The sequence below is a fragment of the Macaca thibetana genome, chromosome 6 (assembly GCF_024542745.1).
Source record: "Macaca thibetana thibetana isolate TM-01 chromosome 6, ASM2454274v1, whole genome shotgun sequence".
In the NCBI taxonomy this organism is placed as follows: Eukaryota; Metazoa; Chordata; class Mammalia; order Primates; family Cercopithecidae; genus Macaca; species Macaca thibetana.
Window position 1 is genome coordinate 30,799,310 of NC_065583.1, and position 23,493 is coordinate 30,822,802.

The window sequence follows — 23,493 nt, forward strand, 5'->3', positions numbered from 1 at the left end:
GGACCAGTGTGAAGCTGGTTGGTTCTCTGCCATAACATTACTTTGAGCGTCCTGTTTATTTTGTGATAACAATGAAATAGCCCAATCCAAGGTGATCAAGAGCCCATTAGAATCCAGCATCTGAGAGGCTTCCCACGCCACTGTGGGTGGCCCAGCTTCCATGCAGGACAATGCCAATTCTGCAATCTTCTGCCCCCTCCATGTCATCCACAGAGAGGGGACTCCCGTCCCATCTTGGTACCCACACTTTTTAATTCACAGTAGTTTTCTTTAATCTTACTCTTCTGAAAAAGGGAGCACAAGCCTTGACTATCAGTGAGACTTTGAGCAGTCTTGGAGCCCAGTAGTGTTTTGGAGGGTTTGGAAAGAGCCATACTGCCTTCCCCAGGCCTAAATTTGATATGGTGTGGGCCCCAAACTTAGAACTTACTCCTTGCTGTTCCCTCTGATTCAGGGATGAGGTCAGCAGAAATGACCTCTAAATCATCATTATCAGATGCTAGTTTCTTAAGTGAAGGACAGTGAGGATGAAGGGGATTCACAGGAGAAATGATTTGACAAAAACCCTAAGGGCTGTCCCAACAACATGTTTTATTCAAAAGAGATAGTGTGGGAACCTAAAAACAAGGACAACCAAATTCTGACTAGTTTAATACAAAACTCTCATTTAATAGTAAAAAAAGAGTTGAAGGAGGACAATCTTTTTTTTTCTTTCTGCCCGCAGAGGAGTCTCGCTCTGTCACCCAGGCTAGAGTGCGGTGGCACAATCTCAGCTCACTGCAACAGGAGGACAATCTTAATACAACATTTTCCCTGGTTAGTGAAGGGGATGAGAGTTCCCTTGGGTGGACAACTGGTAACTCCATGTACCCTGCTGTGAACATTGGCTACCCTCTGGGACAAGGCAGAAGCTCAGGACTGGAGCCAGCTGAGGCCTAGTCTCGCTTTCCATTTAGCAGTTTATTAGTATCTCTTTAATATCGACTTGCCCTGGGACCCTAAAAGCAAGCCAGAAATAAAGTTTGAATCCCCACGGGAGCATACCATGTTAAGTCTGCTGCCTCAGCTGGACTGATTTTGCTAAGAGAGCACTGAAGGGAAGAATAATGGATGCTGTGCTGGATGTATGAGGAGGGGAAATAGCCAATTTCAACAAGCTTTTGTTACAGCAAAAGCCAGAAAACAACTCACAACTTCTTTGGCCCTCTGTTACAACCACTCCAAAGAGAAAACCATCAGGACCTGAAAGAAATAAGTAATACTCTGTTAGAGAGCCCCTGATACTGGGGGGGAACTTGTACATTAGAAGCTGTAGTCTAATGACATTGGCTGCCATCAAAACACGGCCTTGGCCAGGGGTGGTGGCTCATGCCTGTAATCTCAGTACTCTGGGAGGCTGAGGCGGGTGGATCACCTGAGGTCAGCAGTTCGAGACCAGCCTGGCCAACATGGTGAAACCCTGTATCTAATAAAAATACAGTAATTAGCCAGGTGTGGTGGTGGGCCCCTGTAATCCCAGCTACTGGAGAGGCTGAGGCAGGAGAATCGCTTGAACCCTGGAAGCAGAGGCGGCAGTGAGCCGAATTGCCCCACTGCACTCCAGCCTGGGCAACAGAGTGAGATTCTGTCTCCAGAAAAAAAAAAAAAACAACAACACTGCCTTTTGAGGCCCCCATTAGGATGCAATCCATAGCAAATACCCTCTCTAGGAATTATATCTACACAAGACTTTTTCTTTTCATTTTTGACTTGTACAGATGTATTTATTTTGTTGTGGGGAATAATATGATCTATTGTATTAGAAATCAGAAAACCAAAATTTTGAGTCTGACACCCAGTAGCCCACCCAAGCTCCACAAAATAATAAAATGAGACCTATTCCTCACATCTGGTACAATTATGATGAGTAAAGATTTTATTCGTGTACAGCAGACCCCTGAATAACATCCTTCTGTTATAACGTTGATGAGGAAAAAAAATTGTTTCCCTGCTAACTGTGTGGAGTTTGCATGTCCTCCTCATGTCTTCGTGGATTTTCCCCAGGTACCCCGGTCGGTTTCCTCCCACGTCCCGCAGATGTGCATGTTAGGAAAACTGGTGTGTAGCCCCAGCGTGAATGACTGTGGGTGTGTGTGAGTGTGCTCTGCGATGGGATGGCATCCAGGACTGGTTACTGCCTTGAGCCCTGAACTGCTGGGATAGGCTCTGGCCATCCGAACTCTAAACTGGAATAAGCGGGTAAATAATTCTCTTCCTTGTTTTTACTAATCTTTACTAAACATATGTATGACTCACAATTATTTCAGTGTTCCATATTGAAAGTGTGTTAGTCTTTATTTAGAAGTTTGGTGGTATTTTTGTTATCAGAAGTATGCTGTAGGAACTTAACTCTTCTTTCTGTCCATTTGTCTATGGTAAAATTGATTTCCTTATATATAATTTCACTTAAAATCAAAGTGTCCAAGCCTATTGAGGAGGCTGAGTGAGGACTTACTGTATTCCTTCATTCAAAGCTATTTATTGAATATCTCCTACATGTTCTAGGCACTAAGGAAGACAAATTATCTTTATTTATTGTGCTTACATCTACTGGGAAAATATTCACAAAAAATAAATAGGCAAATAAATAAGCAAGATGATACCAGTTTGTGAAACCATGAAGAACATAAAGCAAGATGATGAGAGAGTGATGGAGAGTGTTTTATCGTGGAGATTGTAGCTAATCTGAATTTCCTAAATAGTTTATATCATTAATGATTATGTTACTCTGTAATATATCAACTTAAACGTAATTTCCATGGTCTTTAATTAACTGAGAATTTAGATTGATACTAAATTAAGTAAACTGGTGAATAATCTTAGCTGCTTGGATAAGTTCTAAGCAAGATAGAATACAAAAACATTGGTCACCAAGCATGGTATTGTACACCGTTTGCACACCTTTGCCTCTTATTTTTATATGTTTGAGAGTTGATAAACCTTTGGAATATATTAATGTACATGTTTTATTTTACCACTTAAAGAAATGCAAAAGGGGTCAGCACCGTGGCTCACACCTGTAATCCCAGCACTTTGGGAGGCTGAAGCCAGCAGATCATTTGAGGCCAGGAGTTCAAGACCAGCAGGGCCAACATAGTGAAACCCTGACTCTATTTAAAAATACAAAAAATTAGCCGGGAGTGGTGAAGTGAAATCATTACTGTGAAAAAGCATGTGCCTAGTAAATATTACCTATTTGAATAGATAGTATATATGCATGGCATGATCATATATCAGACTTTTCCCTAGGCCCTAGAGTAGAGCCTTCACACTACATACAATTCTTTCCTTCCTGAATTTTCACTAAAGTGAAACACTGCATGTCCAAAACTAAAGGGAAAATTTAAAACAATGTAATCCAAATTCTCCCTTTTACAGATGCGGAAACTGAGGCTCAGGGAGATTGAGTGACTTGCCAAGGCCACCAACTGACAATTGTTAGAGCCAGACTATGAACCCAGGACAGCTTGACTACTGAGCCTAAACTCTTTGCCACTCTGCACTAATAATTTTGAGTGGGTTCTGGTTTTATCAAAGTCCTCCCTAAGTTCAAATTTCTGGTTACAATATTTTCCTTTCAATCATCTGCACCTAGGTGCAGAATAAGCGCTCTACTAGTTGAATGAATGAATAAATGAATGATAGGATGACAAGAGGTCAACCTAGACTTCTCTTTCCAGTTCTGAAATTGTGCCGAAGGCAAAGTTGTATGCTTGAAAAACTATTGTATTAACTCACAGAGTTCTCCAGAGAAACAGAACCAATTGTGTGTGTGTGTGTGTGTGTGTGTGTGTGTGTGTGTGTGTGTAGAGAGAGAGAGAGGGAGAGAACAAGAAAGAGAGATTGATTCTTAAGGAAGTGGCTTACATGATTGTAAAGGCTAGCAAGTCTAAAATCTGCAGGGTAGCCCAGCAGGTTAGAAACCTAGGGAAGACTTGATGTTGCCTCCTGAGTCGGAAAGCAGTTTGCTGGCAGAATTCCCTTTTCCTAGGGAAGGTCTATCTTTTTCTTAAGGCTTTCAATTGATTGCATGAGGTCCACTGACATTATGGAGGATAATCTGCTTTGCTCAAAGTTCACTGATTTGTTTTTTAAGAGGCAAGGTCTTGCTCTGTTACCCAGGCTTGAGTGCAGTGGCACAATCATAGATCACTGCAGCCAAAAACAGAATAGAATTGTAAGACAATAGGATGTTTAGTCTAGAGATGGGAGGACTCATATAGGCAGTGCGGAATCAGAGCAAACCTCTGAAGTATGCCTGGGGCAGAGGGAGCCGACCTAGAATCAGAGAGTGTCAGCTGAGGAGAAGCAAATCTCAGCTCACTCAAAGAAAGAATTTTTTAAAGAGCTGTCTGAAAATGGACAGAATAGGCCTTCTTGGGATGTCATGCGTTCCCTAACACGAGAGGCATGGGAGCAGAGAGAGATCGCAGAAGGTTTTCATTGACAGAGTGGAAGACTGGGGGATGGGGGCAGGGAGTGTGTCACTGGCACAAGGTAAAGGTACTAAACTGGCACTAAACAGTACTAAACCATGACTTCTAGTCCTGGCTGTGTCACTAGTTTGCTATGTGATCCTGAGGAAGTCCCTTCTCCTTTCTCTATCTTCAGGTTCCAGAAGTGAAAAGAAGATAGTTGAGTTAAATGTTCTCTGAAGTCACTTGCACCTCCAAAATTTTTTAAAACTAAGGCTCAAGGATCTTAAGATTACTACAGTTTTTAATTAAAAGCATACCTGTGTGGGGGTGATCTATTTTGTTTCACTGATGAATCTGTGCTGGCTCCGACATTAGATCCTCACTTACAGGCCCATAAACAGCTCGGGTCTTCCCAAAAGTCAGGCAATAAGCACCAGGACTCCTGATATTACTAGTCTCCCTCTCTTCCCCTTTCTTCCTGAAAAAATTTCCAAAGTTCTTTCAAAATGCCTTCTTATTCTTTGGGAGAAGCTCCACTTGCTTGCTAACTCAAAAAAAATAACTTTCTAGCCTCAAAATAAGAGGCAGGAATTTTTATTTTAATTTGTATTGTGGCTGAAAGACTTCATTGAATTAATGACAAGGAAGGATGGTGAAATGATGAAATTTCTCGAACATGTGGAATTTGAGATAAAACAAAGTGCTAAGCAGACAGGGAGAAGGAAGAGGAAATGGAAGCATTCCGTTTTATAGCTTTGAAGTGGAGTGATAGTCATATGGTCTCATTAGTGTGGTTATAATTATTTGAATCAATTCTCATGGCTTAATTCCAAAGTGTTCAGTTATTACACAGTCATGTAGCTAGAGATAATAGAATGTCTATTACCAGAAGATATCTCTGTTCAGTCAGTCTAATTTTTGAAGTAAACTTTGGTCTTAAATATTTATATGCATTTGCCTATATTTTTCAAAAAAGAGTATTTACTTGAATGAAACACTTATTTAGCACTTATTGTATAGCAAAGATTTTATATGCATTATATTACTTAGTCCTTAAAACAGTTCTAGGGTGAAAATGTTATCAATCCCTATTTTACACATCAGAAAACAGAAGCCCAAAGAGGATATGTTAACTTTTCTAAGATTACCCAACAGCAAGTAAAAGAACTGATTCTAAATATCTTGCATCTTATTGAGTTAGGGCCTCTCTGTGCCTCTTTTTCTGCTCATTGAGTAATTCCAACTCCTGACCTAGGTAAGGCACAGTGAAATGCACAGGCACAATCAGAATTGCAGTGCACACTGCATAATGCACAAGCAGAATCAGACAATTAGCTACATGGTTACAAGAGAGGGTAGAGTAATTGTGAGAATAAAAGGGAAAAATTATTGTTTTGAAACCTATACAGTGCATCTATATTTAAGAGTATTAATAAGTTTTACTTATTAACTTTAAGCATGCACTTAAGTTTCATTTTTGCTTCCAGATTCACCCTCTGCACAGTTCTCCATCCTGCCTTGTGAATGGGAGGTTCATCTGAATGTATCCCATCAGTGGGCCTGGTAGCAGACACTGCCAATCCCTGCACAAATCTCTTAGGCCTTCTCTACCTCAACGTTTCACAGACTTCCAGTTGCCAGTATCTGTATCTTTGTGTCTGAGGGCTTTTCCCAGAAACACAGAAGGTTGGTCTGTCAGTCCAAAAGTATCCAGGAATTAACCCTTTTCTCCAGGAGCAGCCCTCAACCAAGACTTTAGGGGTACAAATACCCCAACTCCCTCATCCGTTGGTGAAATAATTCTGAGAGGTGTGTTTTCATTGTTTCCAAAGTTTCTCTGTGGGACTAGGCTCCAGTCACCCACTATGATAGCTGGCATAATAACACAATGATAACAGCTGTCTTCTCTTCTTTATTTCACTTCCTCAATTCCCTACTGGTATACCCTGAACCTCTGAACCTCTCAAATAAATGACTTGCACTTAAACCCTTATCCCACAATCTGCTTCTGAGGGAAATTAAGATAGATTTCCTTGATGTCTAGCTTTCTGGTGGGCTCATCTAAGAGGGAAGCACCAGCAGGAGCTGAGGTGTTTTGCATTCTACCCCCACCCCCACCCCAGGGGCTGCAAGGCTGGCTCTGTGGCCCAATTCCTGTCAGCGGACCCTCTTCACACAGCTCTGTCTGTCTCCAGAGTACAGTAACTGCTCCCACCCTTGCTTGCCTCTTCAGGCCTCAGGCCATAAACAGCACCCACCTTTACTAACCCTGTGAACTGCAGTATTCCTTCCTTTTCATTGCTCTCCACCCCACCCACAATTTCGCAAATAGTTTAATTTCTATATTAACCTTTTATATGTTAAACTTTTTAGAAATTAAAAGTTTAATTTCTATATTAAACTTTCTTCAGATTATCCATTTTAGCCCACCATCTGTTTCCTGTTGGTACTGTGACTGATTCAGCTGGTTTGATGATTTCTGGGTTTGACCTCAGAGAAGACAGTTGGTTATGGGGACATGTGGGGAGGGCATGAGGCCATGACTAGGACAGTGGAGCGGGCAGAGATGGAAAGAGAAGTATACAGTGTGGCAGAGGTTAACTGTTATGGTGGTGGTAAGGAAAGAACAAAGTATCCCCACACTTAGCAGCTTAAAATAAACATTTATTATCTTACAGTTTCTGAGGGTCAGAGTCCAGGAGTTGCTAACCTGGGTGGTTCTAGCTCAGGGTCTCTCACAGGTTTGCAGTCAGGCTGTCATCTGGGTCTGTAATCATCTCTATACTCAAGTGGAGCTGGAGAATCCACCTCTGAGCTCACTCGCTGGTTGCTGGCGGGCCTCAGTCCTCACCAGCTGTGGGCCAGAGGCTTCAGTTTCCTGCCACACAGGCCATGCTATGGGGTTGCTCACAAAATGGAAGCTTGCTTCTCCCAAACAAATGATACAAGAGAAAGGGTGTGTGTGTGTGTGTGTGTGTCAGAGAGAGAGAACTCCAGCAAGAGAGGGTCCAACACAGAAGACACAGTCTTTGATAATCTAGTCTCGGAAGTGTCATCCCATCACTTCTGTCATATGCTGTCGGTCACACAGACCAACCCTGGTAGACAAGGGTAGAAACACCAGAGGGAATTAGCCGCTGATGGCCAACTTGGAGGCTCACTTCCACCAGTGCTCAAGAGTAACAAAATATCCCATTAAACTTCCCTGTGAGGACAGGAAGGCTCTCAGATGAGACAGCTGAAAGTCTAAAAGAACTTCCCAGGAATAAATTGTAAGAGGGGCAACACTGGAAATTCCAATTGTTCAAAACAATTTTTTTAAGAAGCCAACTTAGTGCTGCTCAGAAGTAAAGCTGGAAAGCCCATGTAACTTTAGACAAATGAATTCCTCTCTCCAAACCTGTTTTCTCACTTGTTAATGAGGGGATTGGGCCATACTCCATGGCCTAATAACCAATACTTACATAGCACTGATAGCACTGACAGCACTGATAGTGTGCTGCCCTCTACCCACTTTACTTGTATTAACGCATTTTACCTTCACAGCAAGGGGAGAAGCTACTGTGGAGAGCCTTTGGTCCCATTCCAAACAGGCTGGGCTCTCCCACACCAGCGTCACCTCAGCATGAGCTGGAATACTGAAGGTCTGATTAATGTGTTTAGCAACTGACTGACTGGCTATTTCTCTGGCCTCTTGTGAAATATGCCTTCCTGTGTTGTCATCACTATGCTTTGTGGGTTGAAACAAAATAAGAGACTGAACAAGTTAGCTTCATTTCCTTTTCTTAAATATAAAAGTGTCTAGTCCTTTCCTGGATGTTTTTATCTTGACCTCAGGGAGAAGAAATAGTCTTGGTAATTTCTGAGGAAATAAACCCCCAGTGGCTGAATTTGGTCAAACTGAGAAACAAACTGTCCCCTGGCCCAACCAGGGCCTCCCCATTGCCTAACTTCAAGCCGTCCCCTCCCATATGGCAGTCTATGGGCATGAGGAAATCCCATAGGCTCTATCTTCAAAATACAGCCAGAATCCCTGGTCCATGGCACTATCTTCTTTTGCTTGGATCACTATTGCAGTTTGCTAACTGAGCCCTGATTCTATCCTTGTCTCTCTACAGTCCATTTCCAAAATGATGTCAGAAATGACCCCTGTAAAGTGTAGATTAGATCACATCACTGCTGTGCTCGAAATCCTGCAATGGTTCCACATTCCCTTCAGAGAAAAATTCAACATCCTTTAAACGCCCTTTGAGATCCTACATGAGTGCACCCCCAGCCCCCGTTAACTCTGGGACATCATCCCCTAAACCCCTCCCCCTTGCTCACTCTCTAACAGTGACACAGGTCTTGCTGCTCCTCACACACACCTTAGAGACCTTAGAGAAGGCTCTTTCCCCAGATAGCCACTGGGCTCTCGCTGTACCTCCTTCAAATCTTTGCTCAAACCTTACCTTTTCAAGAGGGTTACCCTGACCACACAATTCAAAATTGCAATCTTCCTTTCTCCCCCCAGTTCTTGTTCTGCCTTCTGAAAGAAGGAACTGCTTAAAGGTGAAAAAGAAAAAAAATTTTTTTTTTAGTTGCCAGCTTCCATATGGCAGCAAGTTCCAGACGGTTTAAAATAGTATTCATCCACTCAACAAATACTAACTGAGAGTTTGCTTTGTGCCAGGCACTGAGTTAGGCAGGAATTCAGTCTTCAGTTCTATTTTGCTCAATTCAGTGAGCAATACACTGGTGCTCTCCTAGAAGCAAGCCTTGGGGTTGGGTGGTGAATTGTGCAAGAGGGAGGGTGAGAAACATTCTTTGCTTGGCCAAATTTTAGTCAGGCTTCGGAATCTTCTGTAGGCCCATCTGTGCACTTCCTCATAAAAAGTGGTTTTAGTGGGCCAGGCATGGTGGCTTATGCCTATAATCCCAGCACTTTGCGGGGGCCAAGGTGGGCGGATCACGAGGTCAGGAGATCGAGACCATCTTGGCTAACACGGTAAAACTCCATCTCTACTAAAAATAAAAAAAGTTAGCCGGCTGTGGTGGCGGGCACCTGTAGTCCCAGCTACTCAGGAGGCTGAGGCAGGAGAATAGCGTGAACCTGGGAGGCGGAGCTTGCAGTGAGCTGGGATTGTGCCATGGCACTCCAGCCTGGGTGACAGAGCGAGACTCCGTCTCAAAAAAAAAAAAGTGGTTTTAGTGAAGAACTCTGCTAAGTCAGTTTACTGAGAACCCCCCTATGACTAGGTTCCTCATCCTCTACCATCCCCCACGTGCTGTCTGATGACCCTGGCCTGTCCTCAGCAAGAATCCCGTTAGGTGAGTTTAGCCAGAATCCCCCTTACTCCTGATGTTTGCTCTTAGCAATTTTCCTTCCAGCAACCCCCACCCTGCTCCTTGGCTATACATTCCCACTGGGCCATGCTGTATTGGGAGTTGAACCCAATCTCTCTCCCCTACTGCCAGACCCCATTGCAGTAGTCCCTATACCGATCACGATGGTCCTGAATAAAGTCTTTCTTCTTGTGCTTTGACAACTATCTTTGAATAATTTTTTCTTTACCAAGCGCCAGCCAAGTGTAGTAAAAGCAGGAAACTTGGAACCAAGCCCTGAGTTCAAACCCTAGCTTCACCTCCTTTGATCTTAAAATAAGGGGACTGGATTACTCTCTAAGGTCACCTCTGGCTTTACTGTTTCATGATTTCACCCTCATTTCACCGAGAGCTGTAGCCCTTTGTTCGGTGTGAGTGCTCAGAGGTGAGTCAGGACAAACATGCAGAAGAGATGAGTGGAATAGAGAGGCATGTGTTAGAGATACTCGGGTGGTAAAATCAAAGGAAGGAGCCACCAAGGAAGCTCTCAGGTTTTTGGCTGGGGCAGCTAGGTGTGGGTAAGGGTATAGCTACTGTAGGAGTGCCAGGTATATGAGAAAAAATGAGCCCTGTAAAAAAAAAAAAAAAAAAAATCGTAGACCGAACTTGGCCAAACACAATGGCTCACACCTGTAATCCCAACACTCTGGGATGCCAAAGTGCGGAGGATCCCTTGAGCCCAGGAGTTAGAGGCCAGCCTGGGCAACATAGCAAGACTTCCACCTCTACAAAACATTTAAAAATAAGCTAAGCATGGTGGCATGTGCCTGTAGTCCTAGCTACTCAGGAGGCTAAGGTGGAGGATCACTTGATCCCAGGAGGTCCAGGTTGCAGTAAGCTCTTATAGCCACTGCACTCCAGCCTGGGCAACAGAGCAAGACTCTGTCTCTTAAAAAAAAAAAAAGAAAAACAAAAAGAAAAGACTGAACAATTTTGCACTTGAAAAAACAAAAGACAAAAACAATTTACAGTTCAGTTCAATTCAAAAGCAAAAACGATTCAAAAGATTTCCCAGAATAAAGGCAGGCCAGCAGCCTTTTGCCATGTTTACACTTGGGAAATTAGCTTTAGCCCTGCCGCCACCACATTTCCTGGGCAGGGCCCCCACAGGCGCTAGCATGGATAGTTATGAAACAGGGACTTCTTTTTTCTTCCCCCTCTGTTCACTTACTATGACTTTTAGATTAGCCTGCAGATAGATTCAACACAGGAAACCCTGTAATTAATACAGTTTTCAAGTAGGAAACCAAGTGGGGAAGGCAGCCAGGGCAGGTGGCCAGCATTGGTTAAAGCAGTTCCCCGGGATTCCTAAGCTATAGAAAACCCTGAGTCTTCGAGGTCAGAGCCCAGATTCGGTCCCCTTCACAAGACCTCATTTGACCAAATTCTGACTAACTCCCAGTTTTTTCCATTATTATTGTGGATTTACTCTGAAGGACTCTATAAAAATGAAAACCACTTTCAGTTTTTTATATTTGGGACATTAAGGGAGCATTTCTTCCATGTGCTTAGTACTTCAAAGCTTACAAAATGCTTTCACAGCCTGGATGATTTTTTATTTTCACCAAGGCAGGGATTATTGTTCTCAATCTATGTGTCTTGAAACAAGACTCTGAGGTGTTAATGGCTTTTAAAAGATCACATAGCTAGAAAGTGCCAAAACTATCCACTGGAAATTTGATAATATTCCAGGTAAGCAAAACAGTGGGAAATCGATATCTCATACACTTACAGTGACAGTGTAAATTGGCCTAGCATTTCACAAGGGCTCATTGCCAGTATTTACTAAATGCGGTTATCCTTTGACCTGCCAGTTCAACTTTAGGGTCTCTGTATTAGCCTGAGCTCCCCCTAGAAAGCAGAGCTCAAAATGAGAGCCTGCAGGCAGGAAGCCAGCATTGAGAAGTGAATGAGCGTGAGTCCAGGGCTGGGAAGAGTGAAAAAGCAACACAAGGCTACATTATCAAGCTGGTCACCATTGTGCACAACTAGGACTCGATCCTGCTAGAACCCTTTAAGGAACCATGGAGAGTGGGCCTGAAAAAAAGAAGACGCAGACATTTATTCACAGGCTCACACCCTACACTGGTGAAAGGTTACTCCATAGACTGTTAACTCTTCCGCACTTCCATGTTTGACAGAGGAATCCCAAGAATGTATTCATGTATTAATTATATAGTTATTAATAAAAAGATTAGGGGAGAGCCTGGGCCTGGAAACTGGAGTTGGCACTGGAACACGGATCTCCAAAGTCAAGTCTAATTTTCAGAGTCTGGCAGATAGGGTTCTGTGGAACTGGAGTTATAAAGAATAGAATCCAGTTCCCTTGAAGGTAGAGAGAGAGGCATAGCAAGAGATAGGTAGGGTGTTTCACTTTTCTGCCACAAGCGACTCCATATTCCACAGCACACTGGGCACAGAACATCTGATATCCTGCCAGGCAGTGTTATCAATAGTCAAAAGGCATCAGAGATAAGGCCCACCATGCCCAGTCCCAAGGCCAAAAACAGACAATTTGTGGGGAAAAGAAAGAAAGATCAGACTGTTACTGTCTCTATATAGAAAGAAGTAGACATAAGAGACTCCATTTTGTTCTGTATTTGAGATGCTGTTAATCTGTGACCCTACCCCCAACCCTGTCCTTGCAAGAGACATGTGCTGTGGTGACTCAAGGTTTAAAGGATTTTGGGCTGTGCAGGGTGTGCTTTGTTAAACAAGTAACTGAAGGCAGCTTGCTGGTTAAAAGTCATCACCATTCTCTTAATCTCAAGTACCCAGGGACAGGTACACTGCCAAAGGTCGCAGGGACCTCTGCCTAGGAAAGCTAGGTATTGTCCAAGGTTTCTCCCCATGTGATAGTCTGAAATATGGCCTCGTGGGATGGGAAAAACCTGATCGTCCCCTAGCCTGACACCCGTGAAGGATCTGTGCTGAGGAGGACTAGTACAAGAGGAAAGAAGGCCTCTTGGCGGTTGTTGGCAGTTGAGATAGAGAAAAGCATCTGTCTCCTGCCGGTCCCTGAGCAATGAAACATCTCGGTGTAAAACCCGATTGTATGTTCTGTTTACTGAGAAAGGAGAAAACCACCTTAGGGCGAAAGGTGGCGCTTGCTAGTGCAATGCTGCTCTTTATGCACTAAAAGGTTTATGAAGATGTTTGCATATGCACATCAAGGCACAGCACTTTTCCTTAAACTTATTTATGTCACAGAGATCTTTATTCATATGTCTTACTGCTGACCTTCTCCCTACGATGATCCTATTATCCTGCCACTTCCCTTTTTTTATAAGATGGTAAGAGAATTATCAATAAATACTAAGGGAACTCAGAGACCGGTGCTGGTGTGGGTCCTCTGTATGCTGAGCGCCGGTCCCCCGGGCCTACTTTTTCTATCTCTATACTTTGTCTCTGTGTCTCATTTCTTTTCTCAAGTCTCTCGTTCCACCTAATGAGAAACGCCCACAGGTGTGGAGGGGCAGGCCACCCCTTCAAAATTAAGTGATTATCAAAAAGCAGTACTTTTCCAATTTAGTAAGCATGAGATTCACCTGGGAGCTTGTTAGAAATTTAGATTCCTGGACCCCACCCCAGAAATTCCAATTTGGGTCTTGGGCAGAGCCCTGAATCTACATTTATAAATCCCTCAAGTAATTCTCATGTAGGTGATCCAGGACCACACTTGAGAAACACTGCCCTAGGACCTAGACTCTGAGCCTTCGAGGACAGAAAGTATCTCATTTATCGCTAGTTCCCTCCCCAGCACCGGGCATGTAGCATGGACAAGATAATTGGCCACTGAATTATTCAAAAATCAGTGCTCTATAAAAAGTGTCTGTTTTATGTGGATTCAGCTCAAGTCTGCAACCTTTCTGTACCTGCAGCCTCTTGGACTTCATTTTAACAGCATAGTCCAGAAAAGGGAATTTAATCTCAGTAGAGACTAGTTTATAAGCCAGAAAGCCAACGAATTCATTAACCTAAAGAAGTAACTGCAAGTCAGTTGGCTAGTAATATATTTTCTCCTAGGAGCAGAAGCTACCTATGAAACTAAATTAGTACCAGGCTATTGCTTGGTGAACACATAATGACTTTTAGGCTTAATTGGTAAAGCGTGACATAAATTGTGAGATTAGCACTGCATAAGTCAAAAAGGTCTATATGAATGTAAGGTATTATTTGTTTGGGTGAGGGAGAAGGGACAAGATGGAGGAAGGTGAACAAGATGGAGCAGTCCCTGTTGTTTCCGGGTTCTTCATCACAGATTTTCCCGTGCCTGGGAAAAATTCCCATGCCCGGGAAAAGAACCAAATCAACTGAGCATGAGCAGAGTGACGTCAAGCTGGGGACACCGAAATTCAAGAAACCACTCCTACACACACACCCCAAACTCCTCCCCTTCTTGCTCCCAGGCATAAAAGTCCACCGCCGGTAAGCGCCGGTGTGACTTCTTCAGCCCCCGCATTTGTGGACCGGAGAACATCACCCAAGAGCGCCGGCGCGACTTCCCTGGCCCCCCACACCTGAGGACCAGAGAACCTCGCCCGAGAGTGTGTGCATATTTGCAATAAAAGACTGCCACTTTCTTACGTACTTTGGCCTCATGTTTAATTACTTAGCTCTCCTAAATTAAGTTACATTAAATTAAATTAAAACATTATTAACATCACTATATTAGAAAATATGCTGCAGAGAGTATACATAGGGGTTATGCCTGGAAGCACTAGAATCAGACAGAAAAGGGTTCTACCTCTATGAAACCTTACAGATGAGTCACTGCACTTCCCTGTGCCTCAGTTTCCTGCTCTGTAAAATAGAAATAATGATAGCCACAAGCCTTTTGGAGTTGTTGTAAGAATTAGACAATATATGTAAAGTTTTGGCACAGTGTGCTGCATTTAATAAGTGCTCAATAAATGTTTGCTAATAGTATTCAGTTCCCTTTCTCCTAAATCACCAACTCTAACGTCAGACAGGTAAATAATACAACACTACTACAATTATAAAAACGCAGACCTGGTAACAGGCAACAGAGGCTCCAGTTTCTGCTAGGCAATTCTAGGTGGTCATTTTACATACTGTGGAGTCCCAATGAGAGAAAGGGAGTCAGGCTAGTAGGACCAAGGGAAAGCAAAAAGAGCAGATGCGCTCTAAGTCTGCCTTTCTTCATGGTGCAGGACACATAGCCCTCCTGTGCAAATAACTCACAATCTTCCTGCACTCAGCTATCACGAGACACATGCAAGTTAGCTCCCTGTAACCTTGGAGTTATGGGTATTGCACAGCACTCTGCAGGCCAAGAACCATCCGATAAAAATCTCCAGCAAGTCTTTGTTTCCTTGAAGTCAGCTCCTCTCTGGCTGGTCGGCCCACTGCAACTTTTCAACGTATTTCCATACCTTTTCTAATACATCTGCATTTCTTTTAGGTTGAATGTATCAACCTAAAACTGTTGATATATTCTTTTCCCACCCACGTAATACCAGTCTCACATAGTCGCTGCTCACCCAAGACGCAGACCTGAGCCTTAGTTTACACATGAGAAAAACGTAGATGCCTACCAACATTGTTCATTCATTGATTTCATTCCCTCCTTTCATACTTATTGAAGGTCCACAATACACACTTAGACCTAATGCTAACTCTGTACTCAAAACCTGCGTGGAGGAACTCACAGCCTGAGTTTCAAGCGAGATAATGTATGTGAAAGTTCCCAAAGGCCATTGGCAAGACTCAGAAGACAGTGCTGGTGTGACTCTTGTCTTTCAGTCCCCACGGAGCCCTGTCCCTTTGAGACCTTCCATTTGTCTCCTGGATGCTCACCTGTTAAGTGGGGCAGGGGAGGCCGTAGTAAATAAGACAAAAGAGCTGCCTTCCATTCTGGAAGAAAAGAATAAAAGGAGCTCACTGAGTCCAGACCTAATGACAGGAAGAGCAGTGGACGCTCACACAACCGCTGGGGCACAGGCCCAGGGTTGGGGAGAAAACTGGGATCCCAGCTGCGCACGCGCGCTCTGGTTTTCGACGGGCGCAGAGCAGGAAGAGGTGGGAAGCCTAACGTCAAAGTCTACGTAGGAAGACGTAGGGAAGGCAGCTAGGAAGACGCCGGCTCTCGGGTCACGTGATGCGGCGGGAGGGTCGTCGGCTCCTCCCTCCCCAAGATGGCGTCGTTGCTGCAGTCGGACCGGGTTCTCTATCTAGTCCAGGGAGAAAAGAAGGTTCGGGCCCCGCTCTCGCAGCTCTACTTCTGCCGCTATTGTAGCGAACTGCGGTCGCTGGAATGTGTGTCTCACGAGGTAAGGGAGTCGCCCCATAGCGAGTGTGGGGGGTGGGGGGCGCGGCGTTCCTCCTAGTCACTGCCACCGGCGGGCTGGAGCTATTTTCCTTCCTTACTGATTGGTTATGTCTTCCGTCACTCGGCTTTGCCTGCGATTTGATTTGCTTATAATCTGTCACTTGGAAAGGAGGAGCAGCCTCGGGTGGGGCTGAGAGGATCTTCTGGTTCTAGAGCGGCCTCTGATTGGACAAACTTGACTTAGGGACCGTGTCTGTCTCCGATGGGGCTTTGTAATTGGGTGGACTACAGAGAAAGGTCTGGGGGTGCTTAGTTCAGTTCATTTGAGGGGCGAAAAACTGCCTTTCCAGCTTTTATTGCGAGGATGGAGGAAGGCGCAGGCGTTCTCAGTCATGGTTCTCCCATCGTGGAAGTTCTGCTCCTCTTTTGTCCAGAAATTGGGCCCTCGTCAGACTGCCTTGCCCTGTTCCTGACTCAGGCCAAGGCCCGCAGCCGGGGAGAGGTTGGGGCGGCGTGAGTTATGTGCAAAGCCCTCAGGATAGAGTATGTCATGTAAGAAGCTGAAAGTGTATTCATGGAGCTAGAGAACGATCTGTCCTTCCCTGGCATGAGCGGGCGTCCGAAGTTGGATTTTTCAAAAAGAAGACGACCCCGGCCAGTAAAAAGTCACCAAATAACAAAACCCCAAAACTTCTGCAGCGCTTGGCACATCTTGTTTATTCAGTAGGCTTAAGGGATTAAAAGGCGAGTAAGACATAACATGCGCTGTGTAATAAGCCATAGTCTAGTGAAGAAAAAGCTGATAGTAATAATAGTTGCTGCTTGTTCGATACTTGCTATATGTCATGTGATTTATGTAATCTTCTGTCCAAACCAATGAAGTGGATACCTTTAAGAAAATTTTTTTTTACAGGTAGAGAAACAGATACAGAGTGTTTGCTGTAAGTCACACAGCCAGTAATTTGGGGGTGGGAGGGAGGGCCTGGATTTGAATCTAAACAGCCTAACTCAGAGTGTTTTTTACTGAAGATCCCGGGACTGTTAAAATAAGTGCACATGAAAACACATACTATAAGCTATTTAATGTGTTATTAATAACTTATTTTATTGAAGATACTTTTCATAATAGAAATAGTCAAGAAAAGCAATAAAATAATACGAGAAAAATCGTAAAAATATGGCATTGATTTTTCTTCTTATCTCCATTAGCACTTTCCTTGTGTGTATCTCCTTGATGATTCCCTATTCCAGCTCCACCTCCAGAATTTATTGGATCATATTCTTCTGTGGTGAACAGAGTGCTCAGTCTCCATGATCTGTCTCTAAGGGTCTCTTCAATTAGGACATCCAGTCTGTGACAGCATCTTTTACAGCCTGATGTGTACCTGTGATGTGGAGGCCATTAGAGTTTAGGGAAAGATGAAGCTCTGAGGGCTGGGGCAGGCCGTGACGTTCTAATGGAGAATCTGGGTCTGGAGCTGCACATGAACAGACAAGCAGAATATGGAAAGGGGGCAAAAAGGAATGATTTGTATTTTGCCTTTTTTGATGAGTCAGTGCAGGTACTAGCAATACTGTATTTTGTGTTCCTGGAGATTATTTGAGCAACAACTTTATTAATCTTGTCAAATTGACCTGTTTATAGCAAATGATGAAAAAAGTCAGTTTCTGTCATAGTATTTATGTTCCAGTGATTGTCTCTTCATTTGCAGGTGACTAGAGTTCTGTAATTGTCAAATAGGACCTACATTAAAGAAAATAATTATTCAGACTTTGAAAAAGTAAAATGAACTTAATTTTTTGACTCCCAGTTTTTTTAAGTACAATAAGACTGTCCCATTAATAGATTAATTAAGAATCTCTAATTGGTTGGCTGTAGCTGACTATGTAAATATTTATGCTTTCCTTGAGTCAACCTGTATTACTTCAATAATGAGAAATCTTTAAAAAAATTTCCTTCAACAATTAAAGTATGGTCAAGTTTTTATAGTCATATAAAGCTAGCCTAGACAGGAGGATATTTTATCACAACTTTACAAATTGAATTGTTTTATTAAACTCTTCATTAGATTATCATAGAATTCTATGGAGTTCAATTGGAAACTGTAGATTGTTAAATAAACAACTTTCAACACATAAAATCTCAATGATGGAATAGGAGAGATGAGAAAAATAGAAGGGTTTTTTAAATCCAGAAGGAAAAAAAAACACACAAAAACAAAAAACAGGTGACTGAAGAATAAACCCTAAGCTGAGAACAGTCTGCCTTCTGCTACAGTATAACATATTTTAAAATTCACTATTTGACAACACATATACACAAGTTAAACTGAGTTCTCCTCTTTCTTTTTTCTTGTTTCCTCCTAGGTGGACTCCCATTATTGTCCCAGTTGTTTAGAAAATATGCCGTCGGCTGAAGCCAAACTAAAAAAGAATAGGTAAGACCTGGATATATATATTTCTTTCCCTGTTTTCCTTGACTGTTCTCTAAAATAGCTGGTTAAAAAGACACATGGGCCAGGCATGGTGGCTCACACCTGTAAACCCAGCACTTTGGGAGGCCGAGGCGGGGATCACGAGGTCAGTAGATCGATACCATCCTGACTAACAGGGTGAAACCCTATCTCTACTAAAAATACAAAAAATTAGCTGGGCGTGGTGGCACGCACCTGTAGTCCCAGCTACTTGGGAGGCTGAGGCAGGAGAATTGCTTGAACCTGGGAGGCAGACGTTGCGGTGAGCCACGATCACACCACTGCACTCCAGCCTGGGCAACACAGCAAGTCTTTGTCTCAAAAAAACGACACATGAAATTAACTTTTTTAACCAGCTCTTTATCATTTTTAAGCATCACCATTGGCAAAGATTAAATGTCTTTTGATTTTTGAAATAGATTTTCTACTTTAGAACAGTTTTATACTTCAGAATTATGGTGAAGATAGTACGGAGAGTCCCCATTTACCTCACATCCAGTCTCCCCTATTGTTAACATTTTACATTCGTGTGGTATATTTGTTACAATTAATGAACCAATAAACTACATTTTATTCAGATTTCCTTAGTTTTTCCCTAGTCTCCTTTTTTCCCAGGATTCTTTTCAGGATATCACATTATATTTAATAGTCATATCTCCCTAGGCTCTGCTTGGGTGTGGTAGTTTCTTAAAATTTCCTTGGTTTTGATGACCTCAAAAGTATTGAGGACTACTCGTGAGGCATTTGATAGAGTGTCATTCCATTAGGATTTGCATGATGTTTTTTTCTCATCAGACTAGGGGAATGTATTTTGGGGAGGAGAGCCACAGAGATAAAGTGCCGTCTTCCATTACATCGTGTCAAGGGTAAATACTTAAGACTTGTCACTGTTGGTGTTAACCTTGATTATCTGGCTTGAGCTAGTGTTTGTCAGGTTTCTGCACTGTAAAGTTACTGCTCTTCCTTCTTTTTTGTACTCTCCTCTTTGGAAGGAAAATCACTGTCACAGCCTATACTTAAAGACTAGGGAATTATGCTCCCCTGTCCTTAAGGACTATCTGCATAAATTATTGGGATTTGTAATTCTTTTGCATGGAAGATCTATCTGTGTCTTCTCCCCCCATTTATTTTTTAAATCACTTACTTATAGGACAGTGGGATCATGAATATTTATTTTACACTTTGGGGTGTAATCCAATACTACTTTATTTATTTATTTATTTATTTTGTTCAAATTATTTCAGCTTTCGCCATTGGGAGCTCTTTCAGTTGACTCCTAGATCCCTTTGACATACCCCCATCATTAGGGGCAGGAGAGAGTTCTCTGTTCATTACTTCGATCATTTTCTTACCAGTACTACAAGATACTCCAGACTCATCTTGTGTGTATGTTTTTTTTTTTTTTTGTGTGTGTGTGTGTGTGTGTGTGTGTGTTTTTGAGACTGAGTCTCACTTTGGCGCCTAGGCTGAAGTGCAGTGGTGCAGTCTTGGCTCACTGCAGCCTCAACCTCCCAGGCTCAAGTAGTGCTTCCACCTCAGCCTCCTGAGTAGCTGAGACTACAGGCACGTGCTACCACACCTGGATAATTTTTGTATTTTTTGGAGAGACAGGCTTTTGCCATGTTGCCCAGGCTGGTCTCCAACTCCTGGGCTCAAGCACTTCACCTGTCTTGGTTTCCCAAAGTGCTAGGATTACAAGTGTGAGCTGCTGTGCCTGACTTCATTTTGTATATTTTCTGTGTCAGTCTTAACAGTTGTTTCTCTAAGGAGCCTTAGTTCACTTTATTGGAGAATAGTCTTAGGAACCAAGGTATGGCTGCTAGGCGTGCTCATTGCTTCAGGATGGTGTTTAGTTTTTAGCTTGAAGTGAAAGTCCTTTTGCTATTAGTCACACCCCCATACCCTGATGGATGTGAACCACTATTGTTTGTCTTTCCTGCCCTGAGAAGTAACCCCTGATAACCAGATACTGTTTTATGTGCTTTCCACAAATTAATTTTTATCATTTGATCCTAACGCTTTCTTGTAAGATGAGTACTATTACTATCTTCTTTTAATAGTATCCAGATGGCAGACTATAACAGATAATGCAAGTTATATTATAGAACAGAACTTCAAGGCAAGTACAGAACTACAGGTGAAATCTCGATAATCTGTGGTGGTAGGAGAGTTAAAAGCAAGAAGACATAGGGACCTCCTAAAGGAGAAATGTTGGCTGAGCACTAGGAAGAGTAGCATTTAAGGAGAGAACAGAAAGCCCTGAAAATGTGCTGCTTCTGAACCATTCCAGTTTGACAGCATTGTTTGCTTTCTGTTTCAGCTCTCTGGCACAGCAGTCAGTTATTTTCCAAATCCAGTTTCACAGCTTCTTGTATTGTTGACTCTAAATTTTCTATGGCACAATTGGTCTGTCATCTCTAAAGTTACAAGCTGTGACATTTCTCCTTTCCTCAGAAATTTTTGTGATCAATATAAGCATAAAAAGAGTCTGGAATCGTAAACTCCATCTGTTAACAATGATTCTCTCTGTGGAGTAGGATTAGGTTGGGCTCCATTTCTTACTTTGGCAATAACTGCATATTTTTTAAAAGTGATGAACATGTAGTACTTTTGAACTATTAAAACAAAGTTGGTAAGAGACCTGCAGAGTGTTACTGTTTTTTCTTGAGAGGTACTTGTCCTTATATTTATTCTCTCTTGAATTCCTAACACCTGGAACAATGTCTGGCACATAGTAGGTGCTTGATAAATATTGGTTAAATGAATGAATGGTTGTGTTTGTCATGTCACAGATGTGCCAATTGCTTTGACTGTCCTGGCTGCATGCACACCCTCTCTACCCGGGCCACAAGCATCTCCACACAGCTTCCAGATGACCCAGCCAAGACCACCATGAAGAAAGCCTATTACCTGGCATGCGGATTTTGTCGCTGGACGTCTAGAGATGTGGGCATGGCAGACAAATCTGTAGGTGAGTGAGGTGGACTTCAACATGAAATTTTGTGCAATTGACAGTGCTATAATTGCCCATAGATTATTATTTCTGTAACCTGTTGGGGCGATAGGAGCTAATAACTCTTCTGTGTTCCCATATTTTCACATTTATAGACCTTGGTGTTTTATCGGAGATTGGATAATATTTAGTTTTCTTGGACTTAATAAAATAGCTTTTTTAAATCTGGTACTTTCTTGGAATCAAAATATTAATGCTCTTCATGAAAAACAAACATTCATGTTAAGAAATCGTGGATAAAACTAAAAGATAAAAATGACAAACTAAGAAAAATAGTTGGGTCTTATATAACAGGCTAAGGATGAATACTTAAAAATGAGGAACACTTGTAAGTCAATAAGAAAAAGACTTACTAGGAAAACAGGCAAAGGATATGAACAGCAGTTCTCATAGTAGAAATAAAAATGGTCAATGAATATGCAAAAATATATATTCCACTTCCTTAGTAATCATGTAAATGCAGATTAGACCTTCCGTCTATTTGGTACAACATGTTTAATCTGGTTGTATCAAGTGTTGGCTAGAACATGGGAGAATAGTTCCCTCATACACTACGGTAGTCTATCTTGGAGACCAATTTTAAAACACTTATTAAAATTTTAAATTGCTTATATCTTTCTGCCCAGTAATTCCATGTCCAGGTGTCTGTCCTGGAGCATTCACACGTGTGCTCAAAAACTTTTATATATATGTATATATAATGTTTATCAGTGAAAGAGAAAAATTGTGTATGTTTGGATTTAAGACCACCTAAGGCATTATATATCTCCATCATTTGAGTGTTTGAGTGTTTTAGAACAGAGATTGCACTTAATTTTATCAGGAAACTTTATTTTTACAAATTCTGTATTTTGTGGTTAACATCAGAGAGTGGAAACATTCTCTGAACATCTGAACAGTCAGTTCAAAATCTTGAGTTGCTTTTGATTGAAGTGATCCAAAGTTTAAAAAAAATTAATAAAATCTTGAGTTGCTATTTATGCTTTATATAAGTAGTAGCATCACTAACTCTCTATTTTTTTTCTGAAAGTTTCATTGTTTAATTTTTTTTTTTTTTTTTTTTTTTTTGAGACAGAGTCTCGCTCTGTCACCCAGGCTGGAGTGCAGTGGCCGGATCTCAGCTCACTGCAAGCTCTGCCTCCCGGGTTTATGCCGTTCTCCTGCCTCAGCCTCCCGAGTAGCTGGGACTACAGGCACCCACCACCTCGCCCAGCTAGTTTTTTGTATTTTTTAGTAGAGACGGGGTTTCACCGTGTTAGCCAGGATGGTCTCGATCTCCTGACCTCGTGATCCCCCCGTCTCGACCTCCCAAAGTGCTGGGATTACAGGCTTGAGCCACCGCGCCTGGCCTCATTGTTTAATTTTCTAAAAACATTTTAAATTTGTAAAAATTCTCATTTTGGGATTTTCATAAAAAGTATAGCTTATTGACTAATAATTGGGGAAGCTCATAACAAACTCATTATATGTCATTTGACATAACTAAAACGAAGCAGACTGGCTAAAACCTTTCCATATATTCTCACACAATTTGGAAGTAATTATGGGTGAAGTTCTTTAGATTCAACTATGTTCTTAAAAAGTTAATCCTTGATTCTGTTGAATTTACTCTTTGGTTTAGAATGCTTTGAGCTGTTGATGGTTTTTCTGACTTTGTACATTGAGTTGATAAAATACATACTCTTTTCAAAAACAGAAAGTTAAATAAGTGTATCTTAGTTCCTTAAAAAGCTCATTGATGGGTAGCTGTTTACCTGAAGTGTGACTGAAACTAGAAAGATTCTGTAACATCTTTTAAAATTGCCAGTAAGTGTTTATGTGTATATGTTTTAGTGTCAGTATAGGAGATGTTAGAATTTATCAAAGAAAGTAAGTTAAATGTTAAAAAGCAAC

General features: G+C 42.1%; 2 protein-coding genes and 1 long non-coding RNA gene across 4 annotated transcripts in view; 2 read left to right on the forward strand and 1 right to left on the reverse strand.

Annotated features, from left to right (window-relative positions):
- The window catches only part of RPS14 (ribosomal protein S14), a 520,685-nt gene that overhangs the window by 191,616 nt on the left and 305,576 nt on the right, over window positions 1-23,493 (forward strand). The gene's annotated exons all lie outside the window — the stretch shown is intronic.
- LOC126956621 (uncharacterized) lies at window positions 615-15,963 on the reverse strand. Its single transcript, XR_007726424.1, has 3 exons — window positions 15,642-15,963; window positions 1,192-1,242; window positions 615-777 (listed from the first exon to the last, which is right to left on the reverse strand). It is a non-coding gene; the product is annotated as an uncharacterized LOC126956621 (long non-coding RNA).
- Window positions 15,869-23,493, forward strand: part of DCTN4 (dynactin subunit 4) — a 44,879-nt gene continuing 37,254 nt past the window's right edge. For both annotated transcript variants that reach the window (XM_050793676.1, XM_050793677.1), the window contains exons 1-3: window positions 15,869-16,114; window positions 18,481-18,551; window positions 21,380-21,558. In XM_050793676.1, the coding sequence (XP_050649633.1) occupies window positions 15,980-16,114; window positions 18,481-18,551; window positions 21,380-21,558 (385 nt within the window). In that variant the 5' untranslated portion in view covers window positions 15,869-15,979. The remainder of the gene's footprint in view (window positions 16,115-18,480; window positions 18,552-21,379; window positions 21,559-23,493) is intronic.